This window comes from Homarus americanus, unplaced genomic scaffold, assembly GCF_018991925.1.
Source record: "Homarus americanus isolate GMGI-L3 unplaced genomic scaffold, GMGI_Hamer_2.0 scaffold5086, whole genome shotgun sequence".
In the NCBI taxonomy this organism is placed as follows: Eukaryota; Metazoa; Arthropoda; class Malacostraca; order Decapoda; family Nephropidae; genus Homarus; species Homarus americanus.
Window position 1 is genome coordinate 416,751 of NW_024735416.1, and position 20,303 is coordinate 437,053.

A 20,303-nucleotide genomic window follows, 5' to 3' on the forward strand; every position below is an offset into this window, starting at 1 on the left:
CTGTGAGGGGGAAGGAATGAGTGAGGGGAAGTGAACGAGTGACAGCTTCACTGAATGAGGGACCGAGAGTGAATGAGAGCAAGATAATGAGAGAGTACGAGATAGAGAAGGCAAGTTATGTGAGTTGGAGAACGTGAAAAAGGGAAACAGTGAGAGGGAGAGATAATGCAAGGAAGTTAGTAAGAAGTAGAGAGGGTGACATAACGAAATATGAGAGATAAAGAGAGCCGTGAGGAAATAAGCGCGTGCGAGAGCCGGAGAAAGCGAGGAAATGAGACAGTAAACGCGACCGAGTAAGCAAAAGAGAGAGTGAGTTAACGTATAGGTGAGAAAATACAGTAGGTACCAGGTAGAATTTATATAAACCACCTCTGTCGGTTGTTTAGCGAGCTGGGAGGAAGAGCAGTTATCGGGCAGTGTGATGGACTGGCTTTCATGAAGGCGTCAACACAACTTTCTCTGTGAGTTGTTTTTTCCTTCTTCTTCCTACAGTTGGACCGGACTACCTACCTTTCACTGATCCTCGTCTTTTTTTATGACACGGCAACCGGTGAGAAAATCCTGTCAATATAGTCATTCTTTATTTACTATGCTAGTTGTTTCGCCACTACGCTGTATTTTAAGATTATCCGCTGACTATCCCCTCACTTGGTGACGGGGTAATAACTGTTTATTAAAATAACTAAAAGAGGATAAATAATTCTTGGATTTGCGTGGGCACGAATGGTTTGTCGGATGGTGGTGGTACCTGGAAACTCTGGCAGAGGAAGATGTGTTTGCCTCATTTCTGCTGTTGCTTCTCATCTTTGTGTTTAGGTAGAGATACGTTGCCCTCAACCAACCTCACCGGAATACCCGCAAGGTATTCGATTAGCAAGTAATTATGCAAGATAAAGAAGGTGGCACGGAAACTCTCTACGTCTCGCATCTGTTGCTGCCCCATTGTGTCTTGCCACACATTGTGTTTTTAATACAATATACGACGGTGTTTACTTCTCTCGTAATATAAACTCATCCCGTTATACCTTTTAAGTATTTATCAAATACTGATGACAATTTAACGATTAAGTTATAGGTGTCATTATTGTTTAGTGTGGGAGACTGAGTCAATGTTTTGAAGAAATGGCATCCGAGGAAGGTGAAGCTTGAAGCTGTGGTACCAGTATCGACGAGACGAGCCACCGCGCCTCGTTCCCAACTTCACTCAGTGAGGCCGGAGACCTGAGTGGGAACGTACGCAAATCTTTCGCTCCGGCCTTCGCGACCTTGTTCTATTTAAATGCAAGTGCAGTGTGACAGCGCAAATTAAGATTATGTGAATAATTTTTCCGATGCCACTCTATTCATCCTACCTCATTTCATCAAAGCAACAAGTGCTCTACTGTATTACGAGTAATTAAAGCGATTATAGACATAGAGAAAAGTTGCATGGTTCGAGGTTCGGTGTCAGTGTTTTGTCCGCTTAAAACTAGTCATAATTTTGCACATAAGCATTTTATAAACAGGTTGTCAAGTCGCGCCACAATGGTCAGCTGTACGACGTCGTGTGCTGACTGACAGTGTCGTCTTCAACCACTCAGTAGTCGCAGTATAATAGTTAATTAAACAGACTGCCTTACCTCAGTGCGGCAACGGCACAACTAAATTGGACAAAATGGATCTTCTCTGTTGCGAAAATGCTTCTATGGACCTCGATATGAAGTGCAAAGCTTACTTAGACCCAGTGTTAATTAAAGATGACCGAGTCTTATTAAATCTCTTGAACTTAGAGGAAAAATACATGCCAAATTCGAGTTACTTTTCGTGTGTGCAAACAGACGTTGAACCACACATGAGAGAGATCGTCGCCCACTGGATGTTACAGGTAGGTGGATCTAGTTATCTTTTGCCTGTGTCTGTGCATCTTGAGTTCACTGATCAGTACTGAGGGGTATACAGAGGTATAGATGGAGGTACTGTATTATTCCTGCTTCTCCATATATTGTAATGAAAGGCTGTGATTATAGAATGTTAATTTTATATCGTAAATGGTAAATGATCTTAGCTTTATATGGTGAGGGAATTCTGTAACCTAACTGACACTCCTCGTACAGTATTGAAGGGCTGTAATGGTACATAGTGTGAAGATACAGTAACCTCTTTGTATCGTCAATGTGCACTTATACATAACATGATAATGTTGTTCAAATGTTCTGTAATGTGAAGTTTGTCTGGGTAGAAATATTAAGCTGGTGGGGGGGGGGTATATCTGTGTAGTGCAAGGAGTAGTTTTCAGAAATTTGTCGTTTGGGCATAAATGAATTGTGTATTTTTATGTGGTATAAATAAACGCACGCGTGTGTGTGTGTGCAATGAAAATTTATGGAGCTATGGTCGTTATTGCAATAAAGCTTAACATATTTGTGGCTATCCTGGGTTAGATCTACTTATTATATGTAATTGTTTGCATTCCTTGTGTATTTATGCACATGTTGAACTAATGTGAACTTGTATGGGGCTCTTAATGAATAAATCCCTATATCTCTGTCTGTGCCTGTCTTGGAGTGTGGCGCAGATAAGGTTCGTCAGATGTGTGTGAAGTACAAGAATGATTTTTCAATGTTTATGTGTGGCACAAGTCGGAGTTTCCAAGTTGGTTGTGTGTGTGTCAAGCTTCTGAGTGATACAGGCAAGGTCCATGTCCCAGACTACCAGTGTGTGTGTGTGTGTGTGTGTGTTGGTACACTTAAGGTGGTACAATTAAGGTGTGTTTCTGTGTGTGGTACAAGATGTGTCACAAATGTAGTTATAAAGGATTGTGTTGATGTGACAGATTTGAGTGTGCGTGTGACTTGACTAAAGATGTGTGTCCTGAAATGTATGTGGAGACTAATGATGGTTGTCTAAGAATGTGATTGCAGATATGGGTGATGGTATCGAGAGAAATTGGTGATTGTTTTACTGTGTGTGTGTGTGTGTGTGTGTAATGCAATGCAAGAATGCTGTTGAGGTGTTGCAAGGAGTGGTAGGAGTGAGACAGTGCTGCCATCCGTTGCCAGGCTGCCCTTCGCCTGTCTCACTCCACATTTGTAACACATTCGAGGAGTTCAAGTCCATGATGGTATCCCGGGAGCGTGTTACTGTGAGCACTGCGAGAGTGTCCTCTGAGTGTGTGTGTGTGTGTGTGGGAGCAGCAGTACTGTAGTCGCCTCTGGCCGGACACGCGTCATCCCGTGGCCACTGGACATGGCAGAATCTGGTGCCGGGGCCACGTGTCTCCCGGCAGTAGATGTTATCACACGACCTCCAGTCGGCGACGCACTGTGAGACGAGCGTAATCTTGGGGATATTTATGGGACGTGAAAGGAGTACCGGGCAGCCATGACAGCTGGCCGGACCCTCTCATGACTCTGTCGTGTTCACCTTCTTCACCTCCTCCAGGTGTTGTCATGCTCACCTTTCTCCCATCCAGACACTGAGATATTCACCGTTCTCATCTTCCCCCAAACATTTCACTCGCAAATATAATCATAGTCTGCATTATATATATATATATATATATATATATATATATATATATATATATATATATATATATATATAGGAAATACGGAGTTGCCTCTGAAGATGTCTTGAATAAAGACGAAAGCTAAGGCGCCCGTTGTTTCTTTTCCCGATTTTATCAAGATTTATCTTATCCACGTTTTCATTGTGGATATATATATATATATATATATATATATATATATATATATATATATATATATATATAATCAACACCTCAACCCGCCAGGACTCGAACCCACGGCCCACGAGCCCATATATATATCCCCGCCATCACTTAACACACGGGGTAGGGTATGTCTTGAAGGCTTTTGGGAGAGGACCCGAGAGTAGAGTATATAACTACCCTAAGTAAAGCTCAAATGTTGTATACTCAAACATCTAATACTGAATTTGAATTTACATTGTTTACTGACTTATAATATTATTATTATTTCTGCTTTTCTTCTAGTTGTTTTTTTGTTCTTTTCGTTATTAGTGTATGACTATTGGTCTTATAAGTAGTTCCCATTATAATAACTGATCATAGTATCATTATTACATGTTTGAATGTTACTATTAACGTATTATTGTTATCACTATTACCGGGCATAGTTAACATTACTATTATTTATTTATTAATATTATGAACACAACGTAGACAGTCATACAAGCAGTGTGAGTGATGGGGGCGGCGGACGTGTGTGAGAGACTGGCATGTAAACAGATGGATGTGTGGCTGATGTGATGTTCCCAGAAGTGTGGTGAGATAGGTCTGTTATCACCCACTGCCCGGCCTGCACCACTCCTACCACCACCACCACCACCTGCTGGCTGTGTGGATGCAGGCTGTCCCCGCCACCACCACCCTGCTGCAGGTCGTCCCCAGCTGCAGGGTGAAATAAGTTGTCCAGTTTTGTTTTGACCACTGAACGCAGAGAACTTGGAGCCCGTACTTTGCGTAAACCATTTAGACGAACTTAGTATTAAACACAGATAACTTTGACAAACTTAGATGATTATTTTCTCTTCGTTTTGATAGAAGTTACTTAAATGTTAACTAGGACACCACTTGAGGCGTGTATTCGGTGCTAAATGACTCTGTCTGTTATAAACAATAGTAAATAAAAAGCATTGAACAGTAGCTTATTTCAACTGACGAATAAACACCATAGCGCTAACCTAACCCCCCAGTAGTGTTAGGAAGTTGGATTATAAGGTGAAATAAGCTAGGGGGGGGGGGGGTGGCTGCCTAATCAAGTGATCCACACCACACCCTTCAATAATAATGCTTAAAACGTGACCTATTATCCGGACAGAAACGATGTCGAGATACCTGTTGGAGATTAAATATATTTTGACTGATAAAAATATAGTTATAATCGAGCGTTTCTTTAAAGATTATATGGTTGAAAATTGTATTGACTAATATTGTAAAGTGATTCCAGTAACCAATCGATAGTTTAATTAACTTTGGATTTACATTGTGTTATTGGTAATTTATCTTAAGTTTGTAGGTGATTGAGGAATTACGTTTGTGATTTGCGATATGTACGCGTGACTCTTTGGTCCGCATTAATGAAAACAATGCCAGTACGAGCAATTGAGCGTCTGGCGTTCTGTTCTACTTCATAATCCCTCCTTTAAATAGTATACTTCAGTTTAAACCTTAAACTAAACCTTTAAATCGTCTCATAATTCGTCCCCTTAAACCATCCGTCTATACCGTACCCTTAAATAGTGCCCTAAAACTAAACCAGCAGCCTAATCTAAACCCTTAACCTATCCCTTTAGATTCTATCCCTTAAACCATCCCTTTAAAATCTAGCTCGCAGATATTTAACCCTGATTTCAATTCAGTCAACGTTAAATTAACCAAATTCAACTATGCCTCTAACCTTAAAAAATCCACCCAAATTTAACCCCAAATGAATCAGTTTCAACCCCTGTTTTTGTCAAGTCTTGGTGACGTGTGACGATGTCGTTTGACCTGATGAGTTGAGACAGTGTGAACGTTTGACCTACCATAACCAGGTATGACCCAAGGTAATGGGTGTTGTCCTTACCCCTAACATTATGTAATTGTCCACCTTCCTGGCCTACTGCGCTGCCCACCACGTAATACCTCCCAATTCTTTGTGACATCCAGGTCTTTACAGAATACCTTCCAGACAGCCATCTCTCTCGTCCTCTCCTTCCCTCCCTCCCTCCAGCTGTGCTCTTCCGTTCCTCCCTTCGTGACCCTCCGATCAGGTCCCCTCCTTTGTCTGTTCGCTGGGAGGGTAGACTGCGGGAGAAAGGGAGAGGGAGGTAGGGAGTGCAGCGTAGGGCACCCAGGCTAGGTATAAAGAGGACCCAGGGGTGGACTATCTCCCCACAGGGACTCATGCCACAGAAGGGGAATTAATAAGCGTGAGGAAGCGATGGTTTTGGGTGAGTGTGGTGAGAGTGTTGGCGTACAGACACACACACACACACACACACACACTGTATATGCTAGGTCGGCGACGCCCCTCGGGTAGTGGGCCTCGGTGAGTCACCCATCAGGGGCCTCACCACCACTACCAACCAACACAGCATCATCGCAGTTCCGGCTGTCTCGAGCTTCCCTCTCTAGGTCGCAGGTACCCACAATAGGGACAACGCGGTACCTTTCCTGTCCTACCTGCTGAACTAAGACTCTGGAACCTCTTGAGATTCATCTGTTGACTCCCCCCCCCCCTCCTCACTGACTGGGTCTATGTAAGAACAGGTCTGGTTGCGATACAGACCGAGTGAATTGGACGCTATTCCGCCTGCTATGTTTTTGTCGTTGCTCAAGTGTACGAGGTGAAGGCGTGCTCTGATAGCCATTTTGGGAAAGGTATCGTAAGAACCTTTGAAATGTATTTATCTAGGTTGAGGGAGGGAGTCCATCTGACGAGGGAGGATGTTGATTATACGAGGGAGATTATCAACTAGAAAGGGAGATTATCACATAGAAAGGGGGATTATCAGCCGAGACGAAGCCAAATCGACAACACAACTGAGATTATAGTAAAGATTGTCGACTGTATTGCTAACCTTAATAGGGACGACGGAACCTTTGCCTAGGGCCCTAGACGGTCGCCCTGACGATTGTTTTACAGGGTCGAATTAAAACTTTTGTTTGGTGTTACTGTTGTGAAGCTCCCAAGGTTAGAGGCCCATCCAAGTGTTTACGCCTTGTTTACCTCGTGTTTGCTTGATTTGTTTTTCTCGTGTTTGCTTTGTTTTTCTTTGGTGTTTGACATGTTTTTTCTTATTTGTTTTTTCTTGTGTTTACTCCTTGTTTACTTTTGTATCTGATCATTTCTTTACCTATTGTTTACTTTTGTTTTCATGTTTGTATACTTGGGTTGACTTTTGTTTAACTTTTTAAAATTATTTACCTAATGCTGACTTGTCTCTTGTTTACGTGTTTGAATCTTGTTAACATCTTTTCTACTCTTGTTTAACCCATGATTGATTGAATTAGTTGACTTACGATAAGTTAGGACGATTATTTTAACCCTCTTTTTCCTTATGTGGTTAAATTAAATGTTAATAGTTTAGATAATTAGATTTAACCCCTTGTGAATGATGGTTTTCAACCCTTTCATCCCCTAAGGGTTATTTATTTTAGATCAGGAAAGATAAGGTTTAATTTCCTCTGGGCATCATCATCTCCACTCCAAGATGTCTCCTGTATAGTCTTGACTCTTTCCAACCTACAATATAGTTTCTTAAGTCTCTAGGCCTCTGGTAAATACCGGTTGTAGGCCTACCTGAGCCCCCTCCCTAACTTACCTTACCCAGTTTGTAAGGACGAGAGAGTGACAAGGAGGTAGTTTGTGTTGTGGGTTAGTGGTTGATGGTGGTGGTGGTTGGTTGTGGTAGTGGTGGTTGGTAGTAATGACTGCTGGTGATAAGTGTTGGTGGGTGATGTGATGGTGGTAGTTGTTGTTGTTGAAAGTGGTAGTTCTTTTTTTTTTTGACATCCATGGTGGGTGGGTGGTGGATGACAATGGGTGTGGTGCGTCATCCGTCAGTAAGACCATAATGCCGTACAGTAAACGAAGCTGATTAGTGTGTGTGTGTGTGTGTCCGTCCACCCCTAAGATGGCCTCCCCTCGCACACACACACACACACGTCGTAACTTGTGTACATCTTTGAATATCTTTCCTTGTTTACACTTTCGCTAGCAAACCTGTTGGAACCTGCCTTCTCTCTCACACACACGGCCAAACATGCTGTAGCCCGCGGCCAGTATTGTACATCCCGGCCTTGGTGCACAAACATGTTCAAACACGTGGCATTGATCACCTGTGTAAATCATTGCCACACACACACACACTGTACCGTCTTAACAATTACACATATAGACACACCTTTAAGAACTTGTTACGGTACAGCGCCCATTCCTGTAACTACTCCCTTCAACCTCCCACCTCTCACACACCCTCTCACACCCCTACCTCTCACACCCCCACCCTCACCCCCCACCTCTCACACCTCCCTCCCTCTCACACCCCCCCTCACACCCCCTCCCTCTCACACCCCCTCCTCTCACACCCCCCTCCCTCTCACCCCCTCCCTCTCACCCCCCTACCTCACACACCCCCCCTCTCACACCCCCCTCCCCACACCCCCTCACACCCCTCCCTCACACCCCCTCCCTCACACCTCCCACACCCCCCACCTCTCACACCCTACCTCTCTCACCTCTCACACCCCCCACCTCACACCCCCACCTCTCACACCTCCTCTCACACCCCTACCTCTCACACCCCTACCTCTCCTCACACCCCTACCCACACACCCTCACACCCCCACCTCACACCTCCCTCACACACCCCACCCTCACACCCCCACTCCCCACCCCCACCCCCACACCCCCACCTCTCACACACACCCCCACCCTCACACACCCCCACCTCACCACCCCCCACACCCCCACCTCTCACACCCCCACCTCCCCACCCCCACTCTCACACCCCCTCCCACACCCCCTCCCTCTCACACCACCCCCCCACCCCTCTCACACCCCCTCTCTCCTCACACCCCCCACCTCCACACACCCCCCTCACACCCCACCCCCACCTCCACCCCACCCCCACCTCCACCTCCCACCCCCCACCCCCCCACCTCTCTCACACCCCCACCTCTCCACACCTCACACCCCACCTCTCACCTCTCCCCTCACACCTCTCACAGTGTTAGGTCTTTGGTCAGTAGGTGAAACGAGAAATATTATACAGACAGATGACAAGCAATGGACAGCATAGCAACAGCATTAACAGCGAAGGAAACAGGAGAAACGGCAAACAATGGGAAAAACAACAGAAGAGGGACAGAGCAACAGTAACGGTAAAGCAGTATTAACAACAGTGGTCACGGGAGGAGGAACAGTGGAGAGAACAGCAAAAAGTAGTAGCATAAGCAGCAGTGGGGGGGGGGGCAGGTGTAGGGCAGAGCAGTAGCAGTAACAGTAACAGCAGCAGTAACAGCAATAGCAACAGCAATAGCAACAGTAAGAGCAGCCGCAACAGCATGAGGGATGATCGAGGTTGAGAACGATACGTATTTTTAGTGATGTCTCAGAACCTCCGCCCACACCCTGTTAGTGTGTGTGTGTGTGTGTGTGTGTGTGTGTTATGACTGTGTTTGTTTGAGTGTGTGTGTGTGTAATTATGATTTTTTTTTTAGAATTTTGTTGTATAAGAAATTTCATCATATATTATTTTGATGTGTTGACTAACCTTATATTTAACTCATATTTTATTGTGTCTTGCGTGTTCCACCTCACTTCCCCTCACTTCCCCTCAAGTGTTGTGTCGGTTATGTATTCCCTCACTCACGTCTCCCCTCACTCCTACGTACCACTCACCTTGTCATTTCCAGTATCTGTGGAACCCTCACTGGTGGCTCCTCCCTCCTTCACCTGTCCCCATATTCACCTGTCCCTCATTCACCTGTCCCTCATTCACCTGTCCCGCATTCACCTGTCCCCATATTCACCTGTCCCCATATTCACCTGTCCCCATATTCACCTGGTCCCATATTCACCTTTCCCCATATTCACCTGTCCCCATATTCACCTGTCCCTCATTCACCTGTCCCCATATTCACATGTCCCTCATTCGCCTGCCCCCTTACTGTCTTCTCATTTACCTGTCTCCTCTGATTAATCTGTCCTCACACACACACCTATCCCCTCATTCACCTGCCCCATTTACTGTTTCCTTCACCATGACTGACCCTCTGTCTCCCCCATTGGACAGGTGTGTCAGGCGGAGCGGCAGGAGGAGGAGGTGTTCACGCTGGCCATGAACATGATGGACAGGTTCCTCTCGCTGGTCAAGATGCGGCGGGAGCAGCTACAGCTCTTGGGCACCGTCTGCCTCTTCCTCTCCTCCAAGATCAAGGAGTCTCCGCCCCTCGACCCCTCCCGCCTCGTCCAGTACACCGATAACTCCGTCACCCTCGAGGAGATCAGGGTGAGTGTCACGCTTCTCGTTTAGGGTGAGTGTCACTTTTTTGTTCTCACACCCTCCAGGAAATCGGGGTGAGTCACGCTTCTTTTGTTTTTAAGGTGTGTAGTGTGTCATGTTGAGGGTGAGTGTCACTTCTGTTCTTTTCTCCATCTTCCACGATGAGAGGTCAGTGTGTCACCTACCATAGGCGAGTGTGGACGGAATATGTACCGATTTTGTCGCTAACTTTCACCAGCTGCCCAACACCTACACCGCCCGCCATACGCCTACACTAACGCTCTAACACCTGGACGCCGTAACGGGCACCACACCTATACTAAACGGCCACTTCCCACCGTACAGTACAGGTCAGTTGTTACTAGCTCACTGTCATCACTGCTGTCAACTGGAACATCAATACGTTTTAAGAAGTATTAACTTTCGTAAGTCTGGTCATTAGGAAAAATCGTAAATTGCTTATATTCCTTCTGGATTTTTTCCTCGTTCATTATATTCGGCTTTGTTGTTTATTCTTTCACAACATATCCCTCATCGCCACGTCCTCCAGCCTCCTGTACAAGAACCAGTCCCTCTCATCCTTCATCAAAGTCTACGGAAATCAGAGGCCAGATGCACTGATAGACGGGGTCGGTGTAGGCAACACAATGGTCCACAAAAACCATCAGTCGGTAGCTCAAAGCCTCGCCCGGCCGCCTGGATTATTATTTTTTTCGCTCTCGTGTGGTCATCCTCTCGAGCCATTCCTACCGTTCCAGGGATAACGAGGTAGCCATAACAGAGCATTCCAGCCGTGACGTAACCCTTCCCTCACACGCCCAGGGAGGCCTACGGTGGCGGGGACCTGCCCAATTCTACCACCTAACCACGGTGGTGACCCAACACCCATAGGCCTGCTGAGTCGTACCGCTTAACCAGTGTGGTAGAACAGCACCTAGAGCCCTGCTGAGACCTGTCGGGTGTGTGAGGGCGGGAGATGAAGTGGGTGTGGGCGGGCAGGCGGGTGAGTGGGTAGGTGGGTGCTTGGCATACCGCCCGTCATCAGCTGGCAGTGAAAGGATTACCTCCGTCTGCCTCGTTGAATTCTCTGAAGACGTACAATAAATCTTCATTTTTTGTCGTGGTTCGGAAGTCACCTTTTTGTAGGTGTATCCTGACAGTATCGTCCCCGGCGGCTTACCTACTGCCTCACCTCCACAGGTACAACATCTTACACCAGTCTACCTTACACACCATACACACACACCTGATAATTATAGTAATTGTTAACTGAGTGAATCTCTACATAAAAAATTTGGAATATGGTCATACATACATACATACATACATACATACATACATACATACATACATACATACATACATACACTGTTTGTAACCGGCAGTGTACCTCTGAGTTAGGTGAGTCAGCTGCCAAGTCTTCAGTTAGAGGCACCTGGAGAACTACCAGCCGCCTCCTGTATCAGCGGCGTGTATCAGGTTGCTGGAGTCTCACTACCCTCCGAGGAGTGACCAGACTGTGAGAGCCTCCACCCAGGGCTCAGCTTCTCACAGTCTCTTATGCTAAATTGTCTTCGTGACTGAGGGCTCAAGAACACACCTGACTGACATGAATTTAAACTTCGAGATTGTGCCTTAACTAGACATGTTTACGTAAAGTAAGTTGTGAGGATGAACTTAATTCCCTGAAGTCTTGTGATGCCTGATGCTGATTCCTAGCTCTTTAGTGACAGGTTCATGGGCGGTCACTCTTGGTCCTCTGAGAGCTATTGTTTACAGGTACGGAAAATATCAAAAAATCCCCATGACAGACAAGTGCAGGACAGTGTGTAAGGGTGGGAATGTGGGTGTAGCGAGGTGTAGGAGGGTGGGTGTGGCAAGGTGCGTGTGGGTGGGTGTGGGCGCGGGGCAGCGATCCATGAGAAGGGGGTGTGGAGGGTAGGGGCGGGGTTATCAACCTCAAGATAACCCCAGTTGCAGAATTATCCCGCTGTTTATACGGGAACCAACCCGACCAAACATCCATTTAAAAGGGGTTGTCAGGCCTCGAGCAGGGCACAATTTATAACATAGAGCTACTACCCCTCCCTCCCTCCCCCCTCTCTCACCCTCCCTCTTTCTCTCTTGATCTGCCTCTGTCCTGGCAAGCCTTTGATATCCTCCTCCTCCCTCCCACTCTCTCTCTCTCTCTCTCTCTCTCTCTCTCTCTCTCTCTCTCTCTCTCTCTCTCTCTCTCTCTCTCTCTCTCTCTCTCCTTTTCTCCGTCTCACCCTTCTCTCCTTCTCGCTGGCCCTCCTTCTCGCTGGCCCTCCTTGATCTCCTTCACCTACGCCTTCCTCTACTAAGTCACCGTCGTCACACATGGGTCCTCCCTCCGTACCACCCCAAGTGTCGTGCGAGCCCTCATCACCCCAGCAGGAATCACAGCTGTTGAGGGAGTCGCACCGGGAGGAGGAAGAGGCCCACGTTAAGGTGTGTTGAGGGAGGGAGGGAGGGACGTACACTTGGTGGTCGAGGCCCTCCACCATACAAAGGACACCTCACACTTTACGGCACGCCACTACACTGAAGAAGCGTTGCAGGGAGGGAAGCCGGGGATAGCGAACACATTGAGCCCGTATCTTAAGGTCATATGATCCGTGTTGTGGCTGTATTTGGGTTCGTATTATCTGTATTAGAACTGTACGTAATCCGTATTATTCATAATGAATCCGTATTTAACCCGTGATATCCGTAATGGAGCCGTATTAACTATATTTAGGACAAATTTTGTTGGAAGTCATTTCTATTTGTCCTTTAACTTACACACACACACACACACACACACACACACACACACACACACACACACACACACACACACACACTGCAGGACGTCGACACCACACAAGAGGAAAAATCGTTCACCCTTCATTTTCCTCCTGATAACTAGACACCAAAAGTGATTAAATCTGTTTTAATATCTATGGGAGAGAGAGATAGAGAGGGGGTAGAGTATATTGTTATTAGCTAATGTCCCCCTCCTGGCCTCCACCCCCTCCCCTCTGGCCTCCACACCCCTCCCCCCACCCAACCTTCCTTCCTTCCCGGAGTACACACGACGGCGGCCGTTTCCTGAACATAAACGTCACCATTTGTTAAAAAGTTTATGAGGTTTTCTTTCTTTAGGGAGTAACTCAGTGAGCCATGTTACGTCACATATACCGCATCTCTCTCTCTCTCTCTCTCTCTCTCTCTCTCTCTCTCCCTGCCCCGTGTAGGGTAGTGCCCAGCCCACGTGTGTGTCAGACACCTTCCTCACACACTACACTTGGCACTTCCTCCTGGTGACTTTGGCGCTTCCTTAGTGTCACCATAACCTGACATGTCGTGTGGCACTCTCAGCCAGCTAGGACTGGTGGGGGGACTACACCTGTTGTGGGAGGAGAGAGGGGTGGGCAGTGAGAGAGGTTGTTAGGTGTAAGAGTGAGTAGGGTTGGTTAGGTTATGTTAGGATTGGTTAGGTGAAGGTTGGTGTGGTTAGGACAGGTCACAATGACAGGTCCCCCCAGGTAACATAGGTGTACCTGTCACCCCGTAGCCAGGTTTTGTACCCGGGGCAGTTTTAAGAGTTCCCTATTGTGACTAAACCTGTCTAGTAACGCCAGTCGTCCTATGATCTCCATTTTCTTCCTATCTCTTCTTTCTCGTTCTTCTTTTAATTCATTTTTGTTTTGTTTTCTCAGTTCTTCTTATTCCTGTTTCAATGTTGTTTATCTTGTGCTTTGTTTATTCTAATCTTCATTTATTCTAGTTTTCTCTAATTCTTGTTTATGTTTCCGTTTTTCTCGAGTTATTTTTTGTTTACACAGTTTTCCGTGTCTTCGTTTGTTGTGTTTACGTCTCTCTCTCTCTCTCTCTCTCTCTCTCTCTCTCTCTCTCTCTCTCTCTCTCTCTCATATATGTGTTATCTGTCATAGCTCAGGCTTAAGCGGCTCACGGCGGCGGTGTTAAGCTTTTAATTAAAAAATACCCAAACGATTTGTCTCAAAACTCAAGAGTCGTTTCATGTAGGATTTTTGTGACGCCGTAAACCTTCACTAAGTGTTATCAATGGAGTCTCAGAGTTATATTAGAGCTTTTTGTGAAGATAACGTAAATATAGAACCTCTTACCCAGCGTTGTAGACCTTTAATATAATTGTCAATTCGTCTGTTTGATCTAATATTGGTTATACTATGGTAAGTAATAATCCACTTATCCAATCCTGAAGTATCCCTTAAAGCAAGTATTTATCTCTTACTGTAACTTCTCCCTTAACCCGTGTTAGTGTGGCTGCTGCCCTGAGTTAGAGAGGCCCAGTCAAATCCCTTGAAAACGGAGACGCTGTAGAGTTGAGGAAGACCAAGTTATGTCGAGCCGCGAAGTGATCACATTCCTCCCTCGCTCTCTCCTGCCTCGCCCACTGAGTCCCACGATGTTTATCCTTCTGTCCCAGATCCTGGAGAGTCCGAAAAGGGCCACACCATCCCTGGGAGCCGTAAGGGCCTGGCAGGAAGGGCAGGGCAGGGCAGCATCGCGGTCGGGGGAGGGGGAGATAGATTTAGATCACACGGGGAAAGAGGGAGAATCCCCCATTTAAGATTCCAGGAGTGTGAACTGACTCAATCCGGTGAGTCTGTGTTATCTGAGGGATCTTTGGGGTGACATATAAGATTGGGATACAACCTTCAATCGTCTCAGCCAGCGAATGGAATGGAATCAAGCTAAGAATTTTGTAAGGAGGGCGGGGTGGCATTACCTTTCCTCCTTCTCTCTAAAATTGTATCTCCTGCTGTGTGTGTGTGTGGGTGTGTGTGTGTGTGTGTGTGTGTGTGTGTGTGTGTGTGTGTGTGTCTCGTGGTCTTAGCCTATCCTGTGTGGTCCCGTTGGAAAGCAAAATAATAAACGGTAAAGACGGGCAGTAACTAAAGATGGTGATAGCCCGTAACCTGAACCCCGGGTATTAGTGTTGTGTCGGAGAGAAGGATGAAGAAAAGACGGGACTTGGAGGAACGAAGAATGAGTTTGTGGTCAGACCGGGAGGATGTGGCAGGCGGGGCGGGAACCATCTGACGGAGGGGATGACGGCGCTCACCAGGGGGAAGGTCGTCTGGGAGGGCCTCACTCACTCACGGAAAATATGGTCAGTTTATACATTGTAAAGAGGGAAAACATTCTAGGGGTGTAGTTTAGACTTGGAGAATGTGAGGGAGAATGAGCGGAGATAAGGAGATGGTTGTGTTAGGAGGGAGGGAAAAGATGAGTCAGATCCTGTGACGGAACCAACGTGTGTGACTCACTGTCCCTGTGTGTGTGTGTGAGTGTGTGTGTGTGTGTGTGTGTGTGTGTGTGTGTGTGTGTGTGTGTGTGTGTGTGAGTGTTATATTCTCTCTATAGTTTTTCCATCATTACATCTTTGTTAACACTTCCTGTCTTATCTCACAGTGTCATCTCTCTGATCCACCCTTACCCCCGTCCCCACATCCTCACCCTGACCTATATTCCCACCATCACCTATATACCCACCCTGATCTAGTTGATTTACCCTCCCACATTCACCTAAGCCTCCCTCCCTCCCTCTCCCAGGAGCCTACAGCAGCCTCTCCCACAGTACCCGGAGCCTTTGGAACGCAGATAATTGCAGAAGCAGGCTTGTTATTTACCCCATCAGCCCTGACCCGCCGCTGCTGCCCCTCCCCCCTGACTCACTTCTTTATAAATATTACTCATGCGAACCCTTCCCTCTACCCCCCCCCCTAATGTCCCTCCCCCTCTCTCGTCATTGTTATCCCCTAGCAAGTGTCGCCTGTTCCATACCAGTCGTCTCTCTCTCTCTCTCTCTCTCTCTCTCTCTCTCTCTCTCTCTCATGTACAAGGAAGTTCTTAACAACCAGAAAATATACAGTAATGCATTATGGTGTTTAGGGGTCTCTTTATCAGGGTCATCTTAGGTCAAAGTCATCTTGGGTCATGGTCATACAGGTTCAAGGGCATCTTGGTCAGGCTACGGGGTGGGTCAAGACTCTACAGGTGACGGGTCCAACAAGACTTAGGTCAGGTGAGGTCAATATTGTGGGAGGAAAGGCAGGCTGTCACTACCTTCTCCTCACCCTCTCCCTCACCCCCCACCCACTCATCCTCAGAAGCCCACAACCCTACACGCTACAGATGACGTCACCGCCACTACTACCACTTACTCTATCCCGTCCCACCACCACTACTACCACCACCTACACCACCACTACCACCACCACCTACACCACCACTACCAACTGTTACCATCACTACCGACTGCTACCACCACCATCACCACCTACACCTACTACCACTAGTACCACCACCACTTTTACTACTACTATCACCATCCTCTTCACTACCATCACCACCTCCCCCCCCCATACCATTGTAATCACCACTTTACCATCACCATCACTCTCCCTCCCAGTACCACCAACACATACCACTGTGACCACCACCATTACCACTCACCCTCTCTCCTTCCCTCTCCCTCTCCATCAACATCACTCTTATCGTTTCTCTCTCTCTCTCTCTCTCTCTCTCTCTCTCTCTCTCTCTCTCTCTCTCTCTCTCTCTCTCTCTCTCTCTCTCCCGATCTGCCTCACTTATTGGCAGTTATCATTAAAAATTACACGCAGATGATTGGGTATCTGGTTCCCTGACGCTTTACGGGACCCTGAACTAATGAGCATCAGGTGTCTCGTCCAGGTGTTGGGGCCGTGTCTCCTCAAAGGTGTAATTAGGAAGGTAAGACGTAAATTTCTTGGAATGTCATTGATTTTGTAAAAGGAATTCGTGACGTAAGAGGGGAGGTTGTCAGTGGTTGGTTAACATGGTGACGTAAGAGGGGAGGTTGTCAGTGGTTGGTTAACATGGTGACGTAAGAGGGGAGGCTGTCGGTGATTGGTTGAGATAAGGACATATGAATGCAAAAGGTGTCTTCGACTTTAGTGATTGACGTCATTGATGAGTTGAGGACTGTGCAGATGGTCTCTCTCTCTCTCTCTCTCTCTCTCTCTCTCTCTCTCTCTCTCTCTCTCTCTCTCTCTCTCTCTCTCTCTCTCTCTCTCTCTCTCTCTCTCTCTCTCTCTCTCTCTCTCTCTCTCTCTCTCTCTCTCTCTCTCTCTCTCTCTCTCTCTCTCTCTCTCTCTCTCTCTCTCTCATTTTTTGTTCGAGATAAAAGCTAAACTAGGTACCCTGGCCATCACGGTGAGGGGGTCAAGTGTTGTGAGGAGGACCACCTAGGTCGCGCCATCCCTAACACCTTTCTGTCCATATTTACACGGCGGCTGGGGATTATATGGTGGGTAAACAAATGCGCATCAAGGAGAGTTAAAGAAGTGGTGTTTGTTTATAAATTGTGACGCCTCCGTGTACCCCTTACCCTGAGGAAAAACCTTAATATTTATGGTTGTTTTCTTAGAGTTGAATGTTTATTTTCTTTCGATATTTGGGGAAAAACTAGAAGATAATTTATGTGGATGAGAAATTTTAAGTGTGTTTTGGTAGTAAGTGTAGGCCTACGTGTTAACCCAAAATAGTGGCTTAGTGATGCTCTTTTGTTACCTAGAATGCTAAATATTGGAATGTTGATGTTCTTTTTCACCCCCCAGACAAAATCCTGAACCGTATATAAAAGTAAATGTCCCTAAATAAAATCTATTATGCTTCGTGATGCTCTTTTGTCATTTCCCCATTAAAAAAAAAAGGATGTTGATGTTCTTTTGTTTTGTGTTTTGGCGATGGTGTGGGAGTGACCTCTGTGGTCGGGGAGGGCGAACTAATGAAGTCACGGAGTTTATGAATTTTGCGGGTCAGTTGAGCAGACGGTGTGTATTACTTCACGCTCACATATATATAAAGTTGTCTCGCCAATTTATAGTGTGGTTGACCGCGTAGGGTGAAGGAGGGGGAGGTGTAGGTGTCTGGTGGGACCGCTGGTTAACCGCAGATGAGTTGGCGGATTGATATGACCGCAGACCTGATTTTCTGCTCTTGCTTCGTTTATTTATATATTTTTTTTTCTAAGCTGCTTCGCAAACTTAGATTTAATTTACGAAATAATTGGTTAATTGTGTCGTGAGGAATTTCTCCAACGCGGGGGAGGAGAAGAGGGGGACGGAGGGATAAAAGAGATTTTCAACACAGAAAATAAGAAATATCCTAAACGCAGAAAATAGAAATGCCCGGTATCTTCAACGCGAGAAATGATACCTCGCCAACGCTGAAGATATTAACGCACAAATCATCAACGCTGAAGTATCTACCTGCGACCTTATCAGTTGGGGTTTCGTTACCTCAAGGTGGATTTACTGTTAAGATTACAAAACACTGGGAGGCATTGATACTTACCTGACCGTTAACGAAATTATAGTTCCTAGGATTAACACACGTCATTCCCCTCCCCCCCCTCCCCCTTTGTTGTGTTGCATTCGACTGTGACGTTAGTTGTTGTGTTGGATTCCATTAGCTATGTTGAGTTGGATCCTTTTATGTAGTGTTGCATCGAGAGTGAGGCTGGGTTGTTCAGTAGGTGCTATCATCTTGTGGCCTCGACCTGGGCCAGGCTGCTACAGGACCACCGGCAGGTAACCCGTCAGTAGTTAATACCGATAATCTCTTGCTTCTCCAGCCTTTCTTTCGTGATCACTCCGTCAATGAGAGAGAGTGACAGTCCACCTTAAGCCCAGACATAACTAACTCTCCAGGCTGTCGAGGTGCGGCACACAGCTTCACTACCTACTGATAACACTGCTCATTTTCCTGTTGTGTTTATTAATAGAGGAAAAGATAAACATTGGAATATCTCGCCTGTTTGAAGTATTTATTTATTTTTCCCTCCAAACACCGGTACACTCATTCCTCACCTTCCCGGTACACTCATTCCTCACCTTCCCGGTACACTCATTCCTCACCTTCCCGGTACACTCATTCCTCACCTTCCCGGTACACTCATTCCTCACCTTCCCGGTACACTCATTCTCCCCCTTCCCGGTACACTCATTCCTCACCTTCCAGGCACACTCATTCCTCTCCTTCCCGGTACTCATTCCTCCACTTCAGTACACTCATTCTCAGTACCTCACTCCTTCGGTACCTTCATTCACTCATTCCTCACCTTCCCGGTACACTCATTCCTCACCTTCCCGGTACACTCATACTTAAGAACTATACTGCTGCTCACTCTCCTCTTACCCAATACATCATTTGTTGACACATTTGGGTATGAATTTGTGGTCAACATTGAAGGGTATTAGGTGGAGACGTGGGGGGAGGGGAGGTCGTGATGGTGATTGTGGGGGGGTCAGAGTTGTCCATATTAGGGAGAGATGCGGCCGTGGGTGGAGAGGCTACCACCATCCCTTCACCTGTTACCTCACCTCTCCCACCTGTACACCCCCTTCTCCCCCACCTGTACTCTCCCTCTCCCCCACCTGCCCCTCCTCCTTCCCTCTCCCCCACCTGTACCGCTCCTCGCCTCCACTATTCTTCTGCACTCTCACTTTTGATCGGAATTTAGATTGGACTTTCGATAGGAATTTGGACTTTTAATTTCGTTTTTCATAGGAGTCGTGGGATTTTTGACAGAAATTTAGACTTTTGATAATACTCGAATACTTTTCATTGGACCTTTAGTAAGACTTTGGGACTAATATGGGAGTTACAATACATCATTCACACTATAACCTACAGAGTATAGGACCACCCCAGGAGAAAAAGCGAAACGTCTTGTGGGCTCATTCAACCACCTTTACCTCTAGGCCTGGACACCTGGTTCAACTCGACCCTGTGTGGTGCAATACTGTGCTCATTTACCTCTTAACTAGGTATAGGGGGAGGAGAGAGGGAGAGAGAGGTCTGTCTCTTGGTTCCCAGCTCTGGCCGTCCCTTGAAAGGTAAAAATGACTCGGGGGAGGTAGGGATGGGCAAGAAAGTGCTAAGCCTCATTCACTCCAGTGGGCATTGTGATTTCATTGAGAATTCCACGACTTTGAGTTTGAGTTGTTGTTGTGTTTTTATTATTATTATTAGTAGTAGTAGTAGTCGACTGTCCTTCTCTCTCCTTAGGTCTGCTTTGCTCTGCCTCAGGGGAACGAGAGCATCAGGCCCCAAAGCCGACAACAGTTGAAATATTGACTATAAGGCTACAGTCACACAACACAGCTAGACTGGCTACTTATGTATTAGGATATTTAATTTTAAGGTAATAAAATGGCGGCGAAGGTATGGCTATTAGTAGTGGTAGTGGT

The 20,303-nt window shown here is 46.5% G+C and overlaps 1 protein-coding gene across 1 annotated transcript in view; it reads left to right on the plus strand.

The window, feature by feature from the left end:
* The first annotated feature begins 1,189 nt into the window (after positions 1 to 1,189).
* LOC121870865 (G1/S-specific cyclin-D2-like) overlaps positions 1,190 to 20,303 on the plus strand; it is a 32,096-nt gene continuing 12,982 nt past the window's right edge. Inside the window, exons 1-2 of the mRNA XM_042372842.1 lie at positions 1,190 to 1,864; positions 9,805 to 10,020. Of these exons, the coding sequence (XP_042228776.1) occupies positions 1,655 to 1,864; positions 9,805 to 10,020 (426 nt within the window). The 5' untranslated portion in view covers positions 1,190 to 1,654. The remainder of the gene's footprint in view (positions 1,865 to 9,804; positions 10,021 to 20,303) is intronic.